A 19,862-nucleotide genomic window follows, 5' to 3' on the forward strand; every position below is an offset into this window, starting at 1 on the left:
AAAATGGGACTCCTTCTAAGGACCTCATAAGTGATCTCCTGTGGATAAGAGGGAAAGGCAGAATAAAATTTTAGAATAAGAGTAAGAGTACTCTAAGTAATTCAACCAACCTGCCTGGTTGTGTAGGGAAAGGAAGATGTTGGCTCTCATTAGTGGTAAACATGTTCAAGTACAAACATATGCATGGAATCTTTTCGTCCCATTTTGGGCATGGGCCAACAGGAGAAGATGCATGTTGTGTGAGTCCAATAGTCATTTAGAAGAAAGATTGATTAATGTTCTTAATCAAGGAAGATTCCAATTGACTAAGAACTCCAGATTGCCCAAGCAAACAGACTGTCCTCAGATGAAAAATCGCACTGTATATTACTTTCTTGTCAGCCCAACTGAAGCAAAGGGATAGGACTGTAGTTGAGCAAAGCGTGTATAACAATCATTACCATCAGACTGAGTCCTACAATTAGACAGATTTTGAATATAAATGACTCCCAAATGATTGGTTGCTACAGTATTCGATTTTTACTACTAATTTGACAGTCTGACTTTTAATCAGTCTGTGTGGTTTTAGGTACCATATGGGTGATGTTTATGAGACAGTGTCATTTGCTGTTCTACTTCAGCAAAAAAAATAAATAGATCTTGATACCAATTAGCATGAAGCAGGAATATTCCCAGAGAATGCGTTGTGGGGGAATCAGTGTGTGCAATTAGTATCATTAGGATTTTCCATAATTTGATAATTGAAATATCTGATTTGGCAGGTTGTCTTAATTTATCAGGATTCTGAAACTGCAGCTAAGAAATGAGCAGGTGAGTTCAAAAAGAGAAAGCAATACTGCTCTCTGCTACAAAAGATAGATATTCTCTCCACACTCATAGTATAGGTTACCCTATGAAGCCCAGATCTGAATTCTGCCTGGTTAATGTGACAATTGGATGTTAGAACTGTCAATAAAAATATAGAGGAGAAAAGGAAAGATTTTCAACCAGGAGTAAAAGTCATTTTGAAAAAAAAACATGAAAATCATCCCTACAACAGCGAAAGTACATGACAGTGCCTAATACAATATTCTGACATATTTTTTAAAAGCGTTGTGTCTACAACCATCCTTAAGTCTTCTTCATCCCCCATTTTTTTAAAAAAAAAAATACATTATTTTAAAACATGAATGGTAACAGTTGGGAGTTAGATAATCCTAGGAAAAGCAGAATGTAATGAAGAAAATAGTTCTCCCCATTCTCTGATAAAAATCCTGATTTGGCAATTGCATATGAAAAATATATTGACAGTACAAAAATGTTGGTCTGTAAATACACACAACTGTGCTTTTGTTCAAATATTCTGAGGATAGGGCTATTGGAATGATTGCTAAGAAGTTAAATTGGGGGGGGGGGATTACAGTAAAGAGACCAATGAAAGGCCTTTTTTTTTAGTAGCCATCTATCTCATCTCTCAGCAAATGCATCTTGAGGGAGACTTCTGAAGATTATATTAACATCTGGGCAAAGTGTGTGGAGGAAAAGTGTGGTCCCAGACTGATTAATGTTTTAAGGGGAATATTAACACTTTGAATCGAGTCTGGAAATGAACTTAAAATGTATCATGAGGCATAGACCTGACATAACACGATAATATCAGTCAGTTCCTGTTAACCATCTCGCTGTCTTATTTTAAATCTGTTGAAATTACTGGCATTTTCAAAGACAATTCACTGTACAACATACTGTTAAAATTCAAACAAAATATTACCCGTTTCTTTCAAAACTGTCTGGAATTGCATGTTAATTCAAGTATTTTCCCAGAAAGATCTATAATTCAGATCTTGTGTGTCCTAGATAGGCCTAATTACGCCATTTGTTCAAATGGCTGGCTTATTCCTTCTCATCAAGAAGGAATATATCATTCCCTGGACACAGCTGGGCATCACATACTGTATAAGTGAGCAATGATCAAACTCACAGATAATAAATAAGGTTTGTCCGAGCAACATTAAAATAAGCAACTTGGTATAAAAACCCATCCTGACTCTAGAACTTTATAAGAGCTTTATAAAAGCTATGATCTATTCATAATTCCTGTGGACCCTGCTCAAGCAACGCTTTTATGCTATATCCTGGATGGAAGGGAGGGACTGCCAATAATCTTTCCAGCCATCCTCACCACTCCCTGCAATGTCTTCCTGTCTGAAGCAGTGATGCTTCCAAACCAGACTGTAATGCAATATGACAGGATGCTCTCGATCGTCCCTCTGTAGAAAGTGGTAAGGACAGGGGAAGGAAGATGTCCTTTTCTCATTTGATGCAGAAAATACAGGTGCTGCTGTGCCCGCTTCACCAGTGTCTGGCTGTTGAGCGACCAAGCCAGCCTGTGCAGCTAACAAATAGTTAGCATAATATATCTGAAGTAGATCAATTTCAGCCTGCTCATTTGTGTCTCAAGTGAGAACTCTGGGTTGATTTATTCAATGATTCCTGTATTTGCTATATTGGCTGTCCACAGTAATCTCAGGAGTCTTCTCCAAAAACAAAAGTTCTAAAGCATAAATTATTCTTCCTATCTTGCTTCTTCAAAATCCAATTTTCCCTTCCATGGATTGTGACAGAGAATATCATGGCTTGCCTAATTCTGATCTCTGTAGGTATAAACTCATCACTCCATTTGAATATTTTTTTCAAGGCCATAATGACATCTATCAAATGCTAGACTGTGGTGTATTACTTCACTGCTTGTTCCTTTAGTGTGACGGATGATCCGGAGTGCCAAAAATAATGGATTGCAATCTTGTGGCTACACACAGTAGTTATTTTATATGTTTGTATTTATATGTTTTTGTTTTACATTATCTATGTTACTTTTATTTTCTTTTTCATTGTAAGTTACCCAGAGTCACATATTTGAGGTGGGTGGCTATACAAGTAAAATAAATAAATAGACAAGCTTTCTCCCTGGAGGCACTTGATCTTAAAAGGATCTTATCTCTGTTATTTAAGGAGCCCTTTTGATATAATTAAAGATCTACTGTTCCACCCAAACTTCCCCTTTGGTGAAATGCATAGACAAAGTTTTCTTTCTTGTTTATTTCCATCTATTTTAATGTATGAATCTTATGTTAATTGTTTTATTAGCATTTAGCAATAACATGATTGCTTTGATAGCATTTTTACATATGGCCTTAAACTGTTTCAAGATAGCAATATAAGTAGTTTGTTTAATGACTGTCCTGTTTAATGACCATTTGAAGTTACTATGGCTCTGAAAAAGAAACTTGATGATGGTCTTTACAATTACGACTATTTCAGAGTGCCCCTGAACACCTGACCGAGATTCAGGCAATTTGCAGCTGGCAGGGATTTATGAATCCTGCAGTGTCGCACAATCACATGGTTGTCATTCATGTGATCTTACCAGCCAGCTTCCAATAAGCAGAATCAATGGAGAAATTGTTAGTAAAATTGCAAATTGTGATCTTCTGATGTCTTGTTTAATGACTTTGAGTGATTTGCTTAACAACTGCAGTGGAAGTGTAATCATAAACCCGTTGTGGTTGTGTGATGTCTTAGTGATCAAGTGACAAAGGTGCTAGGTGTCGATCGAGGATTACCTGTATACAAATGTTTTAAATGAATAAATGAATGTTCTTGGGTAAAACTAAAATAAACAGATTGCATTAATTGTAGATTAAAAGCTATGACAGATGAAAAGCGTTTCTTCTTCAAAGTGCCTTTCAAATTTCACAGCATGTAATTGAGATTCTGTATTTTTTTTCTTCTTAGTCCAGATGAATCACTCAGAAAAGCAGTTCAGGATAACAGATCTAGCAGAAAGAAAAGAATCCCTCAGAGCCCTACAGAGACTCTTAGACATTTTAACATTTAATTTCACTTGCAGAGCGGAAAGGTCCAAAGTATTTAAACCTTAGGAGAAAATATCTAATCTTCACAAGAAGGTAGAAATTTCCAACTAGTTTCAGATTCTGCCCAATCAAGAAAATTAAGTCAAAGGCCCGTCTCATATGTACTGAGCCAATGAATTATTGGGATGGAAGAGAGTAGTTTGGTACCCAACCCACACAAGATAAAAGCACTCATTTGGCAGTTGAACAGACTAGAAACTGGTAGCAGACCTACACTATTTGAGTGGAAAGAGACACATTAATATACCAAAAGAATTGTAGGCCACAAAGGAATAGCTGACATTACTTATGTCAACTAGTTATCAGTCAGTGGAGAAAGATGTGTGAGCACCTATCCGCCATGGGGTTTAAGAAAGCATGTTAACTGCTTTTAATATTTCTGATGGGGTTATTGATGGGGAATTGTTGCTGATGGGGTGGTAAATGTCATTCCTGGTTTTGGTATGAAAGGAACTGTGCATAGCCTAATACAGTGATGGCGAACCTTTTAGAGACTGAGTGCCCAAACTGCAACCCAAAACCCACTTATTAATCTCTGGGTGCCAGGTGAGTGTGGCCCACTGGGTGGGTATGGCTGTGGTGGTCATGGCAGACTAGGTGGGTGTGGCCATGGTGGGCATGGTCACCTCGATGTTGTTTGTGGGGAGGGACGCCTGTGGGGGCCGGGCAGGTTTGGGGGAGATCCAGAGGATCTGGCAGGTGGGGCAGTGGGCTGGGGCAGCTGCTGCCTGACACCATCGGCCCCCGCACACAGAGGCCAGCGAGCACACGGGAGTCGACAGTGTCCGTTCACAGCCCAGCCTGCCAGCCCCTTGACTGGTGTACTCTGGGGCTCCACAGCCCATCACCAGCAGTTCAGAGAAGCCACCTCTGAGCTGGATGGCTGGCCGACAGCTGAGGAGGCAATGCAGTGGGTCGTTCCCGGGAAAAGGAGAGCATGCGAGGCCAGGAGGGATGGGACAGGGGGAGGGAAACCAGCCATGCTGAGATGCATCCGGCCACATGGGACCTCGGTGAGTTAGCGGGCAGCTGGCTGAAGAGGGACAGTTGCCTCTCCGGAGCATGGCGCACATGCCCATAGAGAGGGCTCTGAGTGCCACTTCTGGCACACGTGCCATAGGTTCACCACCACTGGCCTAATACAATATCTTTAAGTTTAAAAATAATACAATAGCTGTAAGTTTAAAAATTGCAGCATAACAAAAAACTCTCCCCTATTACATCCACCAAATTCACCAGGATGGAGAGGCAGGGTATGTTGTGGTCATATATATTAGGGATATACATCTGGTGGGACCACAAAAAAAGCCTTCTTGGTGATGGCCCCTTCTCTATGGACCATCACTCCCCCAAGATCTGATTGGCCCCCACCTTATTGCTTTTCTGAAAAGCCCTGAAATATGGTTTCATCAGAGAGCCTGGGGATCATGAACGGAGATGGAGCTGATCAAGTGACTGATTTGTTTGCATTGCTGTTGCTATGGGGAAAAGGGGTAGTGTGGATTTTTAATGTTGTAAGCCACCCAGAGTCACCTGTATGTGAGTTGGGCAGCCATATAAATTTGTATAATAAATAAAATAAAATTGCTTTCTACTCTAGTCTAGTGTGTTGTGTGAATTGTGCTCTCTGGCACTGCCTGATACTTTCAGTGATATCATAGATTAAAGGGCCAAGTCCAGGAATCCATTGATTTATGCAGCTGTCTGCCAAAGTTCAGTTTTTAAATGATTAGGGAACAAGGGAAGAATACAGATAAATCCAGATTTATACCTCTGAGTGAGATAGATCTCCTTTTCCTTGTACAGTAGATAGTATTTTATCTGGAGTGCAAAATAACAAGATCTTTCTGCTTGCTCCTTCTGCTCATGGGTGCTAGAAAGACAAAAAGTCAGCTTCTGCACACAGAACATAATATATTATTGTGCATTTCAGTAGACAATCTTCGCAGATCTCAAAACTTAAGTGAAATTGGACTTGATTAATACTTGAATATTAGTCCACTAGAAAATAGCAGAGTTGACTGCTCAACTGAGAAAGCTAAAAAACAACCTGGAAAAAAGCAATGGCAAATCACCATGTTGCCAAAAATCAATACGTACGTATCAGTGAAAATATCAGGAGTCAGGCCTGACTTGAAAGAGATTTTATCTTAGGGAAGAAGTGATGCCACATACTGTATTTCCACATAGGTGCTGAACCAAACAGATTTTCGACTTGATTTAAGAAGGCTCTTAATTCAGTCCAACAGCCCCTTTTGTCTTCTTAATATTGGTTGAAAAATCTAATAGATCAAAGTATGTATTATTGTTAGTTCCTAACCTGATCTGTTTCATTGGTTTTTGATTCAAATTATTGTGTGAGCCCAGAAAATTGGTTAACTCAATAACCAAGGTACATTATGTGAATGTAGCTAGTGTTTGTTTCTTGGGGGAAATGTATGAGTTGAGTTCAGTTACAATACCACTTTCCTTGTCACAGCCCTTTATGTACTTTCCTAATCTCTTATTTTTTATTACTATCCCTCCCTTGTCCTACCACCATTAGCTTCTCCGCACATTTGACCAACCTTTCTCTTCCCTCTTTCTTCTTGGCATGTTCAATTATGCAAATATCTTCTTCTCTATTTTCCAATGCTACACATTTTCTCTATCCATCATCTTTTGTTCCTTTCCTCTGAATTCCAGAAATGTGCCACTATTTATTCTTGCTGTTTTAATGCTCTTTCTTCTATCTCTGCTCTTCAGCCCTTCTTCTCTGGCTTCCTTCAGGCCTTGAAACATTCCTCATGAGATTCACCAATGACTTAATCATTAGTGCAACTGAGAAGGCTATATGTAGTTATAATATTTCTTAGTATTCTCTTATTGGTACTGTTGATCATTTTTCTCTACTCAGTCCTATTAATGCATTAAGACTCGTGGATGCTCTGGGAGATTATGGTCTCAACGTCCAGTTTAGGGTAGTCCAACGGCTTGTGGATATAGATTTGCAATACTTAAGAGCCAGAGCCAACAAAACCTGCTCCCCTTTGATCTTTAGCCATTCTAATAATTATGGATTGAAGATGGCTTCATATTTCTATATCTAACCATCCCCAAGTATAGAAGAGTCTTTTCCCTAGCCTGTTTCAATGTCTTGCCCTCAGCACTACTTTGACAGGTGATTCAAGAGGCTCCTGTTTAGTGAGCGACTATGCCCCTGTGATAGAGCTGAAGTTGAAACTGTGAAGCATGTCTTATCATACTGCCCTATGTATAACACAGCCAGAATTAAATTGTTGTCTCTCCTTGGAATTGATCCCTCTGGTTCTAATGTTAGTAATTTGGTCTTATATTGTCTAGGGCCGGGGTAGGCAACCTTGGCTCTTTTATGACTCGTGGACTTCAACTCCCAGAATTCCTGAGCCAGCCTGGCTCAGCTTGGAAACTTCTCTCTTTCCCCTCAGCATGGCTGGCTCAGGAATTCTGGGAGTTGAAGTCCACGAGTCATAAAAGAGTAAGGTGACCAACCGTCCTCCTTTTGGGAGGACAGTCCTCCTTTTTTGAGTTCTGTCCTCCCTCAAAAAGTGTCCTCCTAAATGTCCTCCTTTTCCATATACCGTCCTCCTTTTGTGAGTACAGTCCTCCTTTTGTGAGTTCTGTCCTCCCTCGAAAATGTCCTCCTAAATGTCCTCTTTTTCTATATTTGAAGACTTATCTGCAGGGCTTTTTTTCCCTCATAGAACGCTCAGAAGGCGTTCCGGGACCTTTTTTGATGTTTTTTTTCAACTTTTGCCTGAGCTGTGCTACTCCCCCTATTGGCTTTTGAAAGCCAATAGGAATTGCTGCTGAGCGCGCCAAAACACCCAGGTGGCAAACTTTGCACGTCCAAGTTGCAGGAACTTTGCACCCCTCACTGCTATCCAACTACACTATCTCCTACTTAGTTCCGCAGATAGCTGGAGAAGACTGGAGCGGTAAGTTTCTCTTGATCTTCCCTGTTCGGTTCTACACAGGGATGCACAGGTAGGCGGTGGTGCTGGGCGGCAGCTGGGGGGTGGCTGCAGGGCCGGAGCCGGGGCAGCTGGTGCTTTGCCTTTGCGAGCCGCGGAGCTGGCTCTACGGGGATGCGCAGGGTGGGCGGTGGTGCTGGGGGGCGGCTGCAGGGCCGGAACTGGCTCGGCTGGTGCTTTGGGAGCCACGGGGCCGGCTCTCCATGACAGGGCAGCGGTGTTGGCGGGGCAGCTGTGGGCAGGGACGCGATGGGCAATTGACCTTCCGTGGGCTGCACCAGCTGTTGGTCTATGCCAGTGGTTCTCAACCTGTGGGTCGGGACCCCATTTGGGGTCGAACGACTATTTCATGGGGGTCGCCAAACAAGGCTGTCCTCTTCTTTGTCCACGCCCCTGGCACCCGGTGATGTATAAGTGGTTGGGGGTCACCACAACATGGGGAACTGTATTATGGGGTTGCGGCATTAGAAAGGTTGAGAACGACTGGTCTATGCAGTGCTGACCTGCGCTTCCACCACCTCACCCTGCGCACCTACGTGGCCATCCTGCAGTGCCTGGCTCACAAAACCTGCCTCCGCCACCCATCCCCGTGCAATCCAGCTGTGTAGATTTTTGGACAAGTGAGAAATTGAGATTGAATGTTGATACTCTAGCTGCAGCACTTGCTGTAAAATTCAATATGAAGGATATTTCTTGTTCAGATATTTCCAATATATTGTTAGAAGATGATACATTGACCAAAAATATTCATTCAATGGAAAAGTACTCATTTAAATAATTAATAGGCATGTAAGCATAATTACAATATAAAATGTTATTGTTACAAATGATTTTTATTATGCATTTATGATATTATAGTGTATTCTGTATTATTGTTGCAATAAATACAATGTTTCCTTTATTTACGATATTTTTTTTCTTCAATTTATTCGTGTCCTCCTTTTTGTTGTAAAAAAGTTGGTCACCTTATAAAAGAGCCAAGGTTCCCTACCCCTAGGGGATGGCTCCTCCTATATTACTTCTCAGGTTTCTAGAGCTGTAACTATTAGAGGAGAATGTTGTAATTCCCTTTAGCCAAGGCTTCTGGTGTTAATTGTTTGTGATTATATTTTTGTGTGTGTGTTTTCTTTTGTTGCACTTGCATTTTGATCTGTGACCGCAAAATAAAATTATTATTATAATGCATTAAGACTCCATGATTCTAGCTTCAGTTGTTTGTCTTATTTGCCTTAATTGGATTTTTAATATTCACAGAATAGGAAACATATTCCCCCACTTTCTTCCTTTCTGTTAAGGGTCCTCAGAGAGCAGCTGTTATTCTCTTTTTCTTTCTCTGCAGATCATTCTTGAGGGCCTCTGAAAATTCAGTGATTTTCAGTTTTGTCTCCATGAAGCAATAATCTGTATATGTATGATTGATTATCTGCCATCTTTACTGTTCTCCTTTCATTAATTCTACTTTCCCAATCCTTTTTAAATACTTAGTTTAGATTATTCATCATTGTTTTAAGCTTAATATATTCACAGCTAAATTATTTCGTTCTTCCAAAACTCACTTCCTTCTTCACTCCTTTTTCCATTGCTTTCACCATACTGAACAATTCTTTCCCTTTTTTTGTTCCATCCTCATTTTGTAATAGAGATTTTGTTAAAGGCTGTGCTACCCCCTTATACTGTAGTGGACAAAGTGAAGCAGCAGGAAAGATATTAATACTTCAGAGTGAGAAAGGAGCAGAGATTTTACTGAATGGCATCCTTTCCTTTCAGCAAAATCTCTGCTTTACTAATTCTAGTTTTAAATTTAGACTTACTAATCCACTAATCAAGGAACCTCAAGAAATAGTAAATACTCAGCCAAGCTCTTTCTGCACCAATTGATAATTCAAGGAAAAGGTGGCCTCCTTGGGCTTGCCAGCAAGGACAAACAGCAATAGCACTTGGACTTATATACCACTCCACAGTGCTTTACAGCCCTCTCTAAGTGGTTTACAAAGTCAGCATATTGCCAGCAACAATCTGGTTTCTCATTTTACTGACCTAGGAAGGAGGGAAGGCTAAGTCAACCTTGAGCTGGTCAAGATTGAACTCCTGGCTGTTGGCATTTTAACCTGCAATAATGCATTCTAACCACTGTGCTACAATGATTAACTACTGTGCCACCACAGCAAATAAAAGACAATCAACAACGATAAAAACTCTGTAGTAATGAAAGGCACCACAAGAGTTAAAATGCTCACCTTGGAAACGAATGACTGATAAGAGACAGTATCTTCAGGCATGCTGACATGCTAGTCCTCTCTCTTGGAAGAGGTGAAACATATGCTGTTTGTTCTCTTTTGCAGCTTCATATAAGACATATTCCAGATATTTAAAGAGTTTAGCTTTCATTTTTAGAGAAAAGCTGGGATTAACCCATCTCAATGCAAATAAATGAACACAACAGCATGGATAGGAGGGGTTTTTGTTTCAGAGTAACTGACATCAGAACAACAGAACATGTCTTTATCAACCTTCTTTCCCCTACTGATATTTTTTTTTCTACACTATAGTAGGTTATTCACAGAACTGGAGGAATACTAATATAGTTCTTTGAAAAGAAAAGCAAGTCTATGCTCATCAGGGCCATTTACCTACTCTCACCCCTTTAAGGAATTGTTTATTCAGAATCTAGTTTTGGTGGTTCATAATGCTCAAGGGAAGGAATGTGTGTGCTGCATAAAAACTTGGGAAATAAATAAACATATAGTGCAGAAGTCTTACTTGTAATAACGCCCATCTATGATTAATTTGGTAGCAGAAATCTTATTATTCCAAGTGTAGAGCTCTATTACAAAAGTGTACCTCTCATGAATTTAAAGGCCTGATCAGATCTGGGCAACCTATAGGCCCAGTCAAGACCCTCAGTTTAATTTCAAATTCCTTCTTGTGTAAGGAATCAATTCAGATCTCTGATCTTTACTGTTTGAGAGAGAGAAAAACAGACAGACAGAAGATGCTGCCAGAAGAAAAAAAAAATTGGTACCCTTATCCTAAACTCTCACCCAGCCCTTTCTTTGCTTCAGTATTGACACTCTGCAGCCCCTCCCCTTCCCCTCAATCTCTTTAAAGAAAATGTGGCCAAAAAAAGTTGCCCACCTAAAGAGGGAGCCATCTTTAAATTTAAGGACTGAAAGTAGAAAAGAATTGGAATCCAGAATGGAGATCAGCCAATCCCCCCCCTACCCCCAGCACACACACACACACACACTCTGCAGCCATGTGTGATTCATAGAAAGGAGGCTCAGGTTGTCCCCTGAATGTATTTATTCCCCACACTGAGCAGCACAACACAGGAAGACAACCATCCTCACTCACAGTGACTTTGCCCACTGCAATAATCTGTCGGAGAACCGAAGAGCGGTGGGGAGCGAAACAACAGGAGGGGCGGCCTAGTCTCTGCCAAGCACTGAAGAGAAAGGTAGAAAGGCAGGAGAATAGCAAGGCAGCAGGCCCCTCTTCAGGGGCATCTGGTTGTGGGAGTGGGAGAAGTTGCTGGGGTGACTCATGTCTCTCAGCTGTGCCTCCAAAAACCCATCCAGTCCACAGGACCTATAGGGAGATGCCTCTGGTCAGGCCTTTCCCCTGCAGTCCCAGAAACTCAGAAATCTTCATCCCAGCCGGAGAACTCCTCCTCAGGCAGCTGCCGTGAAACAGAGTACCGCTTGAAATTGGCGTAAGGAAAACCCTGGAGGAAGAACAAGAAACAAATAGTAGAAACAGGAGCAGCTTCCCAACCTGTTTGGTGTGGAAAAGCAGGAGGAAAGTGCTCTTGGAGGCCATTTTCATACCTGCTTGAGCAGCACCGTGGTGGGGGCCTCAATCTGACGCAGCGCTAGCTTCTTCCAGGAAAGGGAGTTGAACCACCTGAGGACAGAAATGGCCATGAACTGCAAGCATCTAGACCAGTGTTTCTCATGGCTGGCTGGGGAATTCTGTGAGTTGAAGCCCACATATCTTAAAGTTGCCAAGGCTGAGAAACACTGGTCTAGAGTACTAGGATCCAAAGCCAGATAAATGAAAGTGGCTGCAGATCCTGCAGTTGAGCACTTAGATCCTATTGACAGGTCTCACATTCCCCCTAGCCATAGAGCGAACATATTCTAATAACCTTTTTAATGCTGTATTTTTAAGATATTTCCTTCACGTTACCCATAATTCATACCTGAGGCCACATAAGGGTTATTTAGCTGTTATTTAGCTGTTCCCATCATAGCATTTTTGAATTTGACATAATTTTTGCCATAAATACAATCTAGCATACTTCATCATCAATATGGTTGCTGACACTCTCCAGAAGCTCAGATATATCGGCCACTTTGAATCACTGCTGGCCTGCCCCTCCCTCTTTATCCCTGGATACTATTTTGATACAAGCTTCAAGAAAAAATGGGCACTTGTTCATGTAATGCCAGGTTTTTCATAGGATTTTTATACTTCTGGATTTAGCACTCCTTGAAAGATTGCCAGATTAATTTTCTGAGTTTAACATTAGAGCAGCAGACTCAAAAAAAAGAAAAGGACTAATGTAGAGTATTAGCACTGATGATGTTACCTAGTTTGGTAATGAAACTTCTGCAAGTAAACAACCAAGTTCAGAGAGCATCATGGATGCCACAGTTCAACCCTGAGCTACAAACATTCACTTCTGTAGGGATATTTAGTCTTAGTCAGTAGGCCATATGCAAATAAGAAACCACCACAATGCAAAGAACAATGATCTGATCAGTATCTTTGCTTACTCAAATAGTTCTCAAAAACAATTCAGTAGGTCAAATGAGCATTATGCCTTTGAGTGAAAATAGGAAAGATGAGCATCTGAAAATACATTGATCTTCTTACCAACTTCTGTACATTTTGAATTACTCCTCAACTTCATCCTATTTTCCTATAGAATGTGGACCTTTTTTATTATTCCTGTGCCACCTTTTGGCAGAGACAGGTTCTGCAATTTCAGCTGGTAACTTTTCTCTGTCCAGGATTCTTCCTTATGAACGTACCTGTGCTTCCGAATGCCCCGGATCCCACTGCTGGTGTTGCCCAGTCTCTGCCCTGGTCGACGCCTGCCAAGGGGGAAGGGAGGAAAGAAAAAACCCCCAGTGTTTTCTTAGTAGACGTCTGGTGGGATAAGCTGGTATAGAAGATGTAATAAAATGACTGGATTCTTTTTTTTTCAATTTATGATTTATGATTTTTTAATTTACTAAACAAAAAGGAGGTGATGATATGGGGTTAGGGAGTGTCAGGATAAAAGTGTATAAAACGAATAGAAGAAACAGGAGTGATGTTTTCCTTGCACTTTTACAATATTAGCACGTGTGTTTCTTCCACTTAGTTTCTGACTCCCAGCAATTGCCTGGAAAAATCCTTACAGTTTTCTTGGCAAGGTTTTTTTGAAAGTGGTTTCCCATTGCCTCCTTCCCAGGGGTAAAAGGGAATGACTGGCCCAAAGTTCCCCTGCTCATGTTGTACCTAAGGTGGGACTCACCATCTCGTGGTTTCTAGCCTGAGGGGGTCCTTGGTGCTCCCTGAGCCTTGCTGGTTTTCTTGCAGACATTTCATTACCCAAACTAGTGATGCCTTAACCCAGTGATGGCAAACCTTTTAGAGACCGAGTGCCCAAACTGCAACCCAAAACCCACTTATTTATTGCCAGGTGCCATGGCCCACTGGATGGGCGTGGCTGTGGTGGTCATGGCAGATTGGGTGGGTGTGGCCAAGGTGGGCATGGTCACCTCGATGTTGCTCATGGGGAGGGACCCCTGTGGGGAACCGGGCAGGGTTGGGGGAGATCCAGGGGGTCTCTGGCAGGTGGGGCGGTGGGCAGGAGGCTCGTCCTGCGGAGTGAGGTGAGGTAAGGTGAGGCAGGGGCTGGGGCGGCTGCTGCCTGACACCATCAGCCCCCACACACAGAGGCCAGCGAGCACATGGGGGCCGACAGTATCTGTCAGCAGCTCCACAGCCCACCGCCAGCAGTTCAGAGAAGCTGCCTCTGAGCTGGCCAGCCGGCCGACAGCTAAGGCGGCGATGCAGTGGGTTGTGCCCAGGAAAAGTAGAGCATGCGAGGCCAGGAGGGATGGAACGGGGGGGGGAGGGAAACCAACTGTGCTGGGATGCATCCGGCCATGTGGGACCTCGGTGAGTTAGCGGGCGGCTGGTTGAAGAGGGACGGTTGCCATCTCCGGGGCATGGCGCGCGTGCCCACAGAGAGGGCTCTGAGTGCTGCCTCTGGCACGTGCGCCATAGGTTCGCCACCACTGCCTTAACCACTATACGAAACTGCCTCTCATTTATAATACTAGAAGTGGGGATTGTTTTAGCTGAACAGTAGGAAATTCAAGATGCCTCTGGATATCACCCATAGATTATCTTTGGTTTTACATGGGAACTTTTCAGAGGCATGATGGGACATTTAACCAATTCTAAACACAGTGTCCTTTTTATGTTCATACTTCTTGGAAGAGGTGACCAGGGGCCTAGACTGTTTACTACTGGGGTTATTTTGCTTTTGCTAAATTGCAGTTGACACAGAAACTACAGATTAATCTGCAAGCAGGAGAAATATCATTATTAAAGCTCTCATCTACATTCTCCATTATGTTCTCACTATGCCAATTTGTCTTGTTTGGATTAGGTTGAGATGGTTACCCACCTGATTCTTTCCTTCATTTTTATTGAGGGTGGAACTTAATCATAGTACAGCCCTGTCTGCTTTCACATTGACTGGAATGAATGTCAGCAAGGAGACATACCTGCAAAGCTTGGCTACAAGGGAACATGCAGCCTCACTGACAAATGTAGGGAAAGAGAAGACACCATCCATGATCCTGCTATATATCTTTTGAGGTTCAGTACTGTGGAATGGTGGTCTAAGAAGGAGGAGAAGATAAAAGAAAAACATGGATATATAGATACTACTGTGGGACAGACCCAGCCACTTCCTCACAACCAGAAGTTCCTCCTCAATAAAACTCACTCTTCCACTTGTCTAAAAAGCATGATGGTGTATCACCAGAAGGAACAATCCTTGATATGTCCCAGAACCAAGTGAAATTGAATCTCTACCACTTCTGCTTGTACTGACAGCCTGGTCAACTGGGCTCTAAGCAAATCCAATAAATGGCTCTGGCACCCCATTCAATTCTATAGTGCATAGTTGATGCTTTGTCCCTCTTTCTCCAGTTCTTGCCAATTCTTTTTCCCAACTTCCCCTCCCTCACTAATTACTTTTAGGAGAGAAGAAGGGAAGAAGATGCACCAGGAAGTAGTGTCCCATTGCTATGCTCAATGCCTGAAGAAATGCAGAGACAGGCTTACCGTCCTACAAGCATTTCAAAGATGAGCACACCAAGTGTCCAGAAGTCCACAGCATAATCATGTCCTTCATGGCGCAAGATCTCAGGGGCCAAGTATTCAGGAGTCCCACAAAAGGAGTAAGTCTTCTCTCCACGTCTGAGTGCCTTGGCAAAGCCAAAGTCCACCTATAAAAAAAGCAGGGGGGGGAGTAGTAGTTAGGAATGGAGGACAGAAAAACAACATTTGTTCTTCAGATGAGTTCCACTGCCCCCATCAACCTATATGTATATCAAGCTGGAGTTCCAAAATCTTTTTATTCAGAAAACAATGCAGAATTCTAGGAATGACCAACAACCTACATGACTTTAAAAAAAATATTAGAAAAATAAAGGGAGGAAGTGCAACAGAGGTAGGACAGTAAACTTTTCTATTTAGAGATATTCTGACTCTTTAAAAAAAACCTATCTAACTGCACCAGTGAAGAAAAGCAAGAGAGAAAGCAATTTTCATGCAGACTTGAGGTTTCCTGAAGATTTAAACCTGGCTGTTGCGCAAAGCACATGCACCAGGGACCCTATTAGCAGATGTGTACCACCCCCAAAACTGGAAACTGAATCTCCAAAAATAATTAATAGGGTCAGGATGAAAGCTATATTTAAGTTTATTTCATTGCTACTTAAATGTAATTAAAAGTGAAAATAGTTGATGATTTTTCCAAGTGTGTATTTAATAATATTGTTTTTTCAATCTATCACATTGCAAATTACAATCTGGGAATTACTTTTGGCGGTCACTAGGATTTACATTCCAGTCTGAGATTGGACTGTATGTGCCCTGAAGCCTCAGACTGTACATTTCTGGACTTGCAGTGCAGATACAGCTGACTTGCTGCTTCTCAGGCAGATCCACTTTCAGAAATGGTCCAGGGGGAAAAAATAAGAAAAAAACCACTCACATCCAATGGGTAAGACAATCAAGTTCAGAGATGTTTTATTTGGGAATGGCAATAGAGGAGCCCTCATCTCATAGTCTATCAATGGAAATCCTCACATCCTCATCAACTCATGGAAAGAAAAGTCACTGGTATTTGTTTTCTAAGAGCAGGTTGGAGGGATAAAGCAGTAGGAGAATCCACAAATATCACCATTGGGATATGACACCTAAGTTGGACAGCACTGATGCCGTAGCTGAAGAAGAGCTTGAAATTTGGACATCAATGTCATTTCCAGCTGTTTTCAGCATGGCAAATAAGCAGCTTAGGGCTGCTGTGTGAAAAATGTTTTATTCCTCAACCTCTGTTACCAGTTTTACGTAGCCCTTGGCATCCAACATGAGATTCTCAGGCTTCAGGTCACGATACACAATGCCCTGTCCGTGCAAGTAGTCCAGAGCCTCAACCACACAAGCAGAACAGAAGATGGCCACAGGTTCTGAGAAGCAGCGGCTGGAAATAAAAAAAGATTTAAGTGGTAGAGTTTATAATACTGGCTGTTCTCATGCAACATACTTAACCCAAGACAATCATAGATCTAGTGACTGCATTTGATTCAATATATTGTGCAAATCCAGATCATGGATTAGTTCAGTAACCAGGTGGTATTAACACATTCTGAGTACAAATGATCCCAGATTCAGTCCACATTATCTCCAGTTTGGGCCTGGAAAGACCCTATGTACCCTTCTGGATTGCTGCTCCTTGATGTAGCTTAAGCAACTTCCTTCATGGACAGGATGGAGTGGGAAGCTGCTTCATCAGCTCCATCTTTTCTCTACTGCCCATCCCTCACAAGCAATTGCATGACAGGCCTCAGCCCACTCATTAGACTAGTTAAAGTGGAATTGGGTTTTCATGATTAAGCAAATTATGTGGACCTTCCTATTATTTTAGAATGTTGTTTTATGAGTACATTAAACTATGATACAATTTTACATGTTAGGGGTATAACATGTTTCAGGGGATAGCAATCCCCTACAACATTTTGAGTTATTCCAACAAAGCCATAAAAAACTCTAACCAAAGTTCACACTAAGAGTCACATGTTAGTTCTTTATCAGACTTGGTCCAATTGTGCTTTGTTAGCCAAGTTATAAGATTCGGTATGTTGTGTGAACCCAGCCAATGTCTACACGGAAAGCTTGAAATCACCCAAAAGTTAGATGGTGATAAGTAATTAAGGGCAGCATAGAGGGAACAATGCACTGTATGGGACTTTTCCTTAGCACTGGAGCTTTGGGCCTGAAGTATATATCCTAAGTGAAAGGAATATTTTGTGGGCCAAGAAGCAAAACTAGCGGCTCCCATGTTAACAGTTTCTTATGGCCCACAATCTCCTTGACCTTGGAATAACTGGTAAAGACATACAGGTGATCATTTTCTGCCCCACCCTTCCATCCTGTCCCACCCTGCCCAGGTCCCCTGACTGTATCTTCATACACTTCTCGCAACTTGGCCCATAGTTCGCCTCCTTGACAGAACTCCAGCAGCAGGTAGACATGGCGGCTATCTCGAAAGGTTGAAAAAAGCCTAGAGAGAATAAAAGAGGGTGAAGAGAGATGGACAGAATTAGTCCCAGTGGTAGCAAAATGAACTAAAGCACTTTAGTCCAATCAGCAGTGGACAGGACAATCCATATTTTTCCTCAAAGCCCTTTTGCCTTATTAGGCTTCAGGATAGTTTAATGAAGAGAAGGACGAGGGGGGTCACATGATAGCAGTGTTCCAATATCTCAGGGGTTGCCACATAGAAGAGGGAATCAAGCTATTCTCCAAAGCTTCTGAAGGCAGGACAAGAAGCAACGGATGGAAACTAACCAAAGAGAGAAGCAATCTAGGACTAAGGAGAAATTTCCTGACAGTTAGAACAATTAATAAATGGAACAACCTGCCTTCAGAAGCTGTGAATGCTCCAACACTGGAAGTTTTTAAGAAGAGACTGGACAACCATTTGTCTGAAATGGTATAGGATTTCCTGCCTGAGCAGAGGGTTGGACTAGATCAGAGGCACCAGGGACCAGTTCCATGGAGATAGATTTTTCCGCGGACTGGAGGGGGCATGGTTTTGTGTGCTGCCTGCATCTCGAGGATGGGGCTTTGCTTGTTTGGGCAGACCGGTTGCTGGCATGCTGAGGCCCGGTATGGGGACCCCTGGACTAATGACCTCCAAGGTCCCTTCCATTATTATTATTGTTATTGTTGTTGTTGTTGTTGTTGTTATTGTTCTCTCTGCAAAAGCCATCATGCTCAGAGAAAGCACTTTAACAGGAAGTCATTTTAAACGTTGAAGCATGATCAAAAACAATCCTTTCTTTGCTTTTTCAGCTCCTGTAGAGAATGCTCTTCAGGCTATTTTTACTTTGCAAAAGCATTGACCAGCTCCACAGCTGGAACAGACTATGTTGTTTTGTTTGACTAGATCAGTGTTTCTCAACCTTGGCAACTTTAAGATGTGTGGACTTCAGCTCCTAGATTTCCCCAGCCAATACAAAGCAATAAAAAGAACAAAATGCACAAGTACAACACTATTAACATCACATTTGCTGAATAGAGTAAGTTCTGTGTTTCTTGGCCACTATGTAAATGAATATATGGAATATAAATAATACATTAAGCGTTCTACAGAACCCTAGGGTTTAATTCAATTCAATTACTTATGAAAATCCAATGCAACTCTAAGTGCCATATGAACATAAATTATCTTCCAATCTTCAAGATAGTTGCAACCCTAATAATTTCAGCTTGTGAGGGTTTTTTCCCCATAGTTTCCTATTTTATTGTTCCTTCTCAAGCTAGGATAAACAGTCACTATCTCGTCTGAATTTGCCGATATGGCTGCCATGTTAGATCAATACCTTGTTCTTGTAAATCTTGTCTGTCTTTCAATTTTCCTTCATTGTCCAAAATATCTTTATAAGTCACAACTTTATCATAGTTAATTAAATTTGGGCAAGCGAAAGCTTCTATTGTTGAAAGCCATCCAGGTCTCTTAATATAATTTTTTTCTTTTCTTTTTTCCCATTCTGAAAGAAGTGCATTTCTTATAAAATGATTTTGAAAGTAACTATGTATTTTATTCTTCCCATACCACAGAAAGGCATGCCAACCAATTTGTCGGTCATGCCCCTCTAGGTACAATAGTCTTTTGTCTCTAAGCATTATCCATTCTTTAAGCCATGTTAAATAGTTGGTTGATAGTATAACATCCAGTCTGGCAGTCCAAATCCCCCAATTTCTTTCGCTTCTTGTACCATTTTCAATCTAATTCTAGCTTTTTTTCCTTGCCAGATAATTTTCAGTATTGTTGTATTCAGTTCATCTAAAAAGGCTTTTCCCAACCTTACAGGAATCGTTTGAAATAAAAAGAGTATTTTGGTAAGATACTCATTTTCACTGTTGCTATTCTCTCCAACATTGAAAGCTGGAAGTTTTTCCACTTTTCCAAATTCAATTTTATTTGTTTTAGCAGTCTTACATAGTTATCTTCTTTTATTGTTCATATCTTGCTGTTAGATAAATTCCCAAATATTTAACTTTTTTAACTATTTGAAGATTTGTTTTTTTGTTAGTTGATTTTTTTTGTTTTTCTCTTAAATTCTTTGTTAGCACTTTAGTCTTTTCTCTGTTTATT

General features: G+C 41.4%; 1 protein-coding gene across 6 annotated transcripts in view; it reads right to left on the reverse strand.

Annotated features, from left to right (window-relative positions):
- Positions 1-11,194: 11,194 nt before the first annotated feature.
- LOC120309158 (cGMP-dependent protein kinase 2-like) overlaps positions 11,195-19,862 on the reverse strand; it is a 59,777-nt gene continuing 51,109 nt past the window's right edge. For all 6 annotated transcript variants that reach the window (XM_039346091.1, XM_039346093.1, XM_039346089.1 and 3 more), the window contains 7 exons: positions 17,673-17,762; positions 16,541-16,682; positions 15,260-15,423; positions 14,695-14,811; positions 12,943-13,005; positions 11,734-11,809; positions 11,195-11,630 (listed from right to left, as the gene is read on the reverse strand). In XM_039346091.1, coding sequence (XP_039202025.1) covers positions 11,544-11,630; positions 11,734-11,809; positions 12,943-13,005; positions 14,695-14,811; positions 15,260-15,423; positions 16,541-16,682; positions 17,673-17,762 — 739 coding nt within the window. In that variant the 3' untranslated portion in view covers positions 11,195-11,543. The remainder of the gene's footprint in view (positions 11,631-11,733; positions 11,810-12,942; positions 13,006-14,694; positions 14,812-15,259; positions 15,424-16,540; positions 16,683-17,672; positions 17,763-19,862) is intronic.

The sequence above is a fragment of the Crotalus tigris genome, unplaced genomic scaffold (genome assembly GCF_016545835.1).
Source record: "Crotalus tigris isolate CLP2741 ecotype Arizona unplaced genomic scaffold, ASM1654583v1 scf7180000017987.690289119674:8195010, whole genome shotgun sequence".
Classification (NCBI taxonomy): domain Eukaryota; kingdom Metazoa; phylum Chordata; class Lepidosauria; order Squamata; family Viperidae; genus Crotalus; species Crotalus tigris.